The 7,336-nt window shown below is 35.8% G+C and overlaps 1 protein-coding gene across 1 annotated transcript in view; it reads left to right on the top strand.

The window, feature by feature from the left end:
• Positions 1 to 5,126: 5,126 nt before the first annotated feature.
• EAH_00053630 (tRNA (guanine-N1)-methyltransferase, putative) overlaps positions 5,127 to 7,336 on the top strand; it is a gene marked incomplete at both ends in the record, with an annotated part of 2,657 nt that continues 447 nt past the window's right edge. Inside the window, one exon of the mRNA XM_013394015.1 lies at positions 5,127 to 6,959. Coding sequence (XP_013249469.1) covers positions 5,127 to 6,959 — 1,833 coding nt within the window. The remainder of the gene's footprint in view (positions 6,960 to 7,336) is intronic.

Raw genomic sequence — 7,336 nt, 5'->3', positions numbered from 1 at the left:
ATATATATATGTTTTGTAATATATATATATATATATATATGTTTAATAATATTATAGATATATTTATACATATGTTTAATAATATTATATATTATATATATGCAGATAATGCATATCCATCTGCCGACTGGTTTTACCTCGAGACGTCTGCATTTGTTTGATATTGTTTTGAATTATATACATATTATAGTAAACATAATAATTATATATACATACATACATATGTATATATATACATACATATATATATATATATATACATATATATGTGATAATGCATATATGATACACATATATAACATACTATTACATTACATATGCAAAATATGTTTAATAGGATATAATATATATTATATATATATATTATATTATACATATAACATTATATATATATATATATATTATATATATGCATTCATAGTCTACATCAACAAGCCGTGCAAACCAATCAGAAGATATAGTATCATCACTATGTGTAAACATATAAATATGCATGCCTATTATATATATTAGATTTACATAATATACATATATATATATATATGTATGTATATATTCATATGCATATATACTTATGTATATACAATTATATACATGTGATGAATATATATATATATATATAGTATACAAAGCATATGTAATATATAATGCATGATATATATATATATATATATATATATGTTTGCTGCAAGCAGCAGCAGCTGCAAGCAGCAGCGGCTGCTGCAGCAGCAGCTGCTGCTGCAGCAACAGTTCCTCTCTCCAGCTGCTTCGAGATCAGCAATATGAAGATGTACAAACAAAACAAACGACAAACCAAATGGGCGGCGGCTGCCTAACAAACAGCAGCAGCAACAGCAGCAGGTGCTGCTGTTGCTGCTTCTACTTGTTCTCCTCTTGTTGCTCTTCAAGCTGCGGTTGCTACTGCTGCTGTTGCTGCTACCGTCGCTGCTGCTGCTGCTGCTGTAACTGCTGCTGCTGCCGCTGCTGCTGCTGCTGTAACTGCTGCTTCCACTGCTGCTGCTGCTGCTGCTGCAACAGCAGCAGCAGCAGGTTTGTTTGTTAGATGAGAATTAGAGGCCGTGCTCTCTCGCACCTGCTGCTTCCTTCAGCGGTTGTTCAGTCAGAGGATTGAATTCTGGAGACAGTTTGAGCAAATCAAAGATAGCTTCATGTGCTTTGTCGCGAATCTGCTCAGTTGTTAAACCCTACAAAGAAATAGAAGAAAGATATAGAAATATATATATATATATATAATAGAATTAAGAATAAACAAATTGATGATAGCTTTGTCAAGAATCTATTTAAAAAGTATATATAAAATAATCTATATAAAATTAAAAATAATAAATAAAAGAAGAGATAATAGATAAAATAAAACAAAAATATAGATAAATTGAATTCTCACATGAATATCATCGCCGTGAGGTGTACGTACACCTCAGAGTGCATTATATATATATATATATATATATATATATATTATATAAATTCATAACTATTTAACCCTTACTTCTGCTGATATTAAATCACCAACTGCAACATAAGTCGTCCCAGGGTAAAGAAGTTTGCTCGTAACCGGCCACAGCCTAAAGTTATTGTGAATTGCTGAAGAAAACAACAAATAAAAACAAATTAAAATAAACAAAACAATTAATCAACACCATCGACGCTCCTCAGAAGTAAAGAAATAACACAAATTGTGGGCGTATGTATTATCAAGTGTATCTGTATAATAGAGTTAAATAGCTAGCTGGCTAGCTGGCTAGCTAGCTAGCTAGCTAGCTAGCTGTAAATACACCATAGCGTACGTAGCCATTCAGATTTAAACACACACAAATACACACACGCATACATGCACATAATAATGTATGATATAAATATATATATATATACATATATTATATTATATATACATGTATATATATATGTATATGTACACACCAATAGGTAGAATATGAATATCTGGGTTTTCAGCAGCTAGGCGGAAGAAGCCGTTTTTAAAGGGCTGCAGTCTGCCCGTGACACTGCGCGTCCCTTCGGGAAAAACAACAACAAATACCCCTTCTGCTAGATTGCGAAGAGCCTCCTGAATAAACAAATAATCAAATAAATAAATAAATAAATAAATAAATAAATGGTGCATACATATTAGTAGATAAATATGTAAATGTATAAATATATAAATAACAATCGAATGAAGAAGGATATTAAGAAAACGTCAGTGAGTTTAAATAAACTGCATGCAGAAATTCAAATAAAAAGCAGCTGCGCATACACCCGAATCCACCGATAAGTGCAAATAAAAAGATATGCATTAAAAAAAATTTAACATCAATTCAAAGAGTCGCAAGAGACGAGAGTTTATCGATATAACCTTGAGGTATATGGATTAGGGTTTAGGGTTTTAGGGTTTAGGGTTTGCTGTTTATTATATAATGTCCAGGGTTTAGGGTTTTAGTGTTTGTAGGTTATTGTTGATTGCACATTGTTTCTTTACTGTCTGCTGTCTATTTTCTACACCCCAGCATTTACAAACCATCATTTAGGGTTTAGGCTTTAGGGTTTAGGGTTTAGGGTTTATATACTTTCATCATGTCTTGCACTGAGCCGGGTTTGGTGCCCCACCCTCCTTTGTCTTTTGTGAATTGTACGCTCAGAGTGCCTCCCATATATAACGCCCAGCCTGAAAATAATAATAAATTAACTAAATTAAATTAAATTAAATTACAGACAAAGCAGAAAATATGTCTGTATACACTTCTGTTTATACTCATGCATCAATGCAAATGCACAGTATTTCGTTTACTTCAAGTTTATAATATATATATATATGTATATATATATATATGTACATATATATATATATATACATTTCTACATAGCGTGTATATATACGTATAGACACGCGCGTATATATACGCATTATATGTATTATCTATACAAATAGAAATATATAAGAGCATATACATAGGTATATATAAATATATATATATATATACATGTATATATATCTATATATGGAAGCACCAAACACCTGACTCACAGCAAATAAATAAATAAATAAATACATAAATAAATAAATAAATAAATAAATGAAAGCAAATTGCAAAACAGCGAAAAAACAAGAAGACAACAACGGGCAACCAAAGAGAAGAATAAAGAATGAAATAGAAAATTAAAGATAATTACATTTATATTTAAACAATGCATACAATAATGCATATTTATTATTAATTCAAATACCTGCTATCGGCACCTTCAATAGAGAGCGCTTCACTACGTATATTGAGGGATATCGAAGAAGAACAGAGCCGAGAACCCAGGGGTCTATACACACAAAAAACAAAAAATATAAATTGATTTCATTCAAGTTAAATTAATTTAATTTGTATTGACAAATAAAGAATAAATAGATTTAAATGCACTAATTATAGACATGCAAAATAACTTATGCGGAGGTAAATGAGAGTAAACAAAGTTAAACAAAATAAATAAAACACGTCTAAATTTAATTTATAAAACATATCTAAGACAAGCAAATTTAAATTAAATTCAAGAGAAAATAATCAAAAAATATGCAAAAGATTTGTCTATCAGTCATGCAACAGTAGCACAGAACAACACACAAACAAACACATAAATGTACAGTAGGTGAAAACAAAAAGAATTAATTTATTAGTTTAAATATATCGATTAATTTTAATTCAATTTAATTGCCTCTACGTTATTCAAACAACCGAGACAGTCTCTCTCTGCTTTTACACACTGCCCTCTCCTTCGTATATATTAATAACTAATGGCGGCCTTTGTCTGTCTCTCTTCGAGTGTATACACAGTACAATGATGTTAAATCAATAAATATAATATTATAATATCATTTGCATTGTTGTTGCATGCAGTCGCTTTACCTATGGGAGATTTGCAAATAGAAAAGAAGAAAAGTAAAAAATGATACGCACCTACTTTGCTGGTGTGATTAGCAACAACAATTATTTTTTTTGAAGAAATACCCGAAGGAAGAGGCCTAAGGATTTTCATTCTCCAAAAGGGGCGGCATAAGCTGTACGCTGCATGCATGAAAACAGCAAGACGGGTGCAACAATCATCACTTGTATAAATGATGTTGCTGTCTATTCAGTACACAAGTAATACTACCTTAACATCACACGTGTGTAGATACACCTGAGGCAAACAACAGGTCATATATCCTTCTTTTCTCCTCATAGACACGCCTGTGTGCATAGTATATGATTATAGAACAAATGCAGCAAGCAGCAGCAGCACTGGAGCTGTACACTCAACATGTGCAGCAGCAGAAGGGCTCACCGAGGTGCATAAGCAGCTGATGAGTGCCTCCGAGAACGACAATGCGGAGTTTGGGTTTAATCAGCAAAAAAGGAAACAAAAAAGTACCCTCAACAGCCAGCGCCGCGCAAGAAATAATGAGGCAGATGGATACGACGGTGTAGAAGTAAACCGTAAGAAGAAAGCGGAAAGCTGTATATAAAGTCGTCATTTTCAGTCTCCTTTAATAAAAAAGAACTAAAATATTAACTATATTAGATGAATGAAGAAGAAAAATTCAAATTCACAAACAGACAGGAACGCAAACTCCGCACGGTTGTTGTCGCGCATGAGTCAGCTGTACAGAGGGAACGGCGAAGGAAATTACTCCAATACGAAAAAAGAAACAGAGAAAGACACAAAGTAATTAAACTCATGAATTATACTGTATTTTAATCAGTATGAATTCATATTCAGCTAGCTTTCTTCTTCAGTCCAGCTGCCTATACACTTGAGGCAAACCACCGCGTGTGCTCACAGCCCCACCCAACAGCGAATATAATTTCATAAAGATATATTTTTAAATGGGTTTTTTGTTGAATTTGAATTGAAATATCTCTTTAATGCTTTTTAGGATGAATTCTTTTTAAAAGAAGGCTTGTCTTCCTTCTTTTTTCATCATACCTCGTTCGGTTCTTGCATTATTCGCATCGGTCCTCTCCTTTGGATATTTGCGTCGGTGAAGTTGGCGCGTTTGTTGACTTTTAATTGTCCACTTCATCTCAGCTGTATATACGCTACATTTAGGGTTTAGGGTTTAGGGTTTAGGGTTTAGCTTTCCCATGGTTCAGTTTGAAGGCGTAGAAGACTGCCCCGAGGCAGCGGAGGGGAGCCGCTTACAGGCCCTCAAACAAGGCATGTTAACGAATGAAAATAATAATAAAGATGCATTAAAGCTGCTACATAATGAAGAAGACTCGCGGGGTGATGCTGCTGACGAAGACAGAACAGAGAAAAGCATCTTCCCGCAGCAGATTCAATCTGCGAAAGAAAGTCTTCATCTCCATGCAGTAGCAAATGAAGTAAAAGGATCTTCACCAGGTAAAGAGGCAAAAGAATCAAAAGTGATTTCTTGTCAAGAAGAACAACTGGTAAAAACAACTAATGACGCTGCAACAGGAGGAACTGCAGAAACAGCAGCAGCAGAAACAACTGCAGCAGAAACGGCAGCAGGAGAAACAGCAGCAGCAACAGCAGCAGCAGCAACAATAGCAGAAGCAACAACAGCAGCATCAACTGCAGATGCACAAACAGCAGCAGCAACAAATGTAGCATCTACAGAAGGAATGTCTAAGAATGCGCTTAGGAAGCAGCGGGCGCAGCAGCGGCTGCTGGAGGCGAAGGAGCGGCGTCGGTCTTTGCGTGCATCAGCAAAAAGGCAAAAAAAGAATTTAAAAAGAGAACAAGCAGCAGCAGCAGCAGCTGCAGCAGCAGCAGCAGCAGCAGAAGGAGAAGCAGGAGCAGCAGCAACAGAACCATCAACAGCAGAATCATCTGCATCAGCAGCAGCAGCAGCAGCACAAGACGCAGGTATATCTATTCGTATTTGTATTGATTGTGATTATGAAGACTTGCAGTGCGAGTCAGAGATATATTCTCTTGTGCAGCAATTGATGTATTCATATGGAGACGCAAATCGTCTTAACAGACAAAGAGAAAAAATTAAAAAGTCAGGAAGAAGATGGCGGAGCGGCTGGAGAACTGCTAAAACTGCTGCTGCTGCTGCTGCTGCATCATCTGATGCTGCTGCTGCAACAACTGCTGCCTCATCGGAAGATGCTGCTGCTGCTGCTGTTGCATCTGACGCTGCTGCTGCTGCCTCATCTGATGCTGCCGCTGCATCATCTGACGCTGCTGCTGCTGCCTCATCTGATGCTGCTGCTGCCTCATCTGATGCTGCTGCTGCAACAGCTGCTGCCGCTTCGGATGCTGCTGCATCTGCTGCTGCTGCTGCTTCATATGATGGAATGAAAGAGGAGAGAAACTCACAAAGCAATGAAGCAGAAACGCATGCAAACAAAGAAGCAGAGCAGATTCCTGCTGCTGCTCACTGCAGCAGCAGCAGCAACAGCAACAGCAACAGCAACAGCAGCATTGAAGGCACCAGCAACGACTGCAGAAGCAACGGCAGCAGCAGCAGCACAGCCACCACCACCAGCACCTCCAGCAGCAGCAGCACCCCTAGCAACAACATCATTAGCAGCAACAGCAACAGCAGCAGCAGCAGCAACAGCAGCAGCAGCAGCAAGAATGAAGAGCGTGCTGCAGTTGAGTTATGCATAGCTGGTGTAGGCCCGAGGGTATCTGCTGCTTTGCGTCGCGTGCAGTGTAATGGACAATGGAAATGCGAGATAACGACTTTATCTTTTGAAGAAAAGTTTAGAGATGAATGCGAAGAAGGAAGAGTAATATATTTAAGTGCTGATGCTGAAGAAGAAATAGATACACTCGAAGAAGACAAAGTTTATGTTGTAGGGGGGCTTGTAGATAGAAATAGATATAAAAATATTAGTCTTCATAGAAGTCAAAGTAAAAATATCAAAGCTTTCAAGCTGCCTATACACTCGAAATTCAAACATAAATTCGAAGGCTCCAGAATACTCACAGTCAACCAGGTAATACAAATTTATACTTATTTAATTAATTCTTTTATTTGTTTTTCTGTTTGTTTGTTTATATGTCTGTTTGTCTATATATATATATATATATGTATAATATGTGCACTGTATTATTTATGTATATTCGTTTCTCTTCATCTACTCCAAACCCAATGCCGCACCGTTATGTGTCATGTATATGTATGTATATTTATATATATACATGTATATATATATGTATATACATTATATATATATATATATATATTATGTATATAGGTATGTATCTCTCTATGCATTGTACAAAACAAGTAAATGTGCGCAATATATAAATATTATATAGAATTCCCGTATATACTCTGTGCCATGTTGCATGCATGCGTATATATATATAT

The sequence above is a fragment of the Eimeria acervulina genome, genomic scaffold (assembly GCF_000499425.1).
Source record: "Eimeria acervulina Houghton genomic scaffold, Eah_scaff999, whole genome shotgun sequence".
Lineage (NCBI taxonomy): Eukaryota > Apicomplexa > Conoidasida > Eucoccidiorida > Eimeriidae > Eimeria > Eimeria acervulina.
Note: the sequence above shows the minus strand (reverse complement) of the source record. Positions and strands in the feature narration are given on the sequence as shown.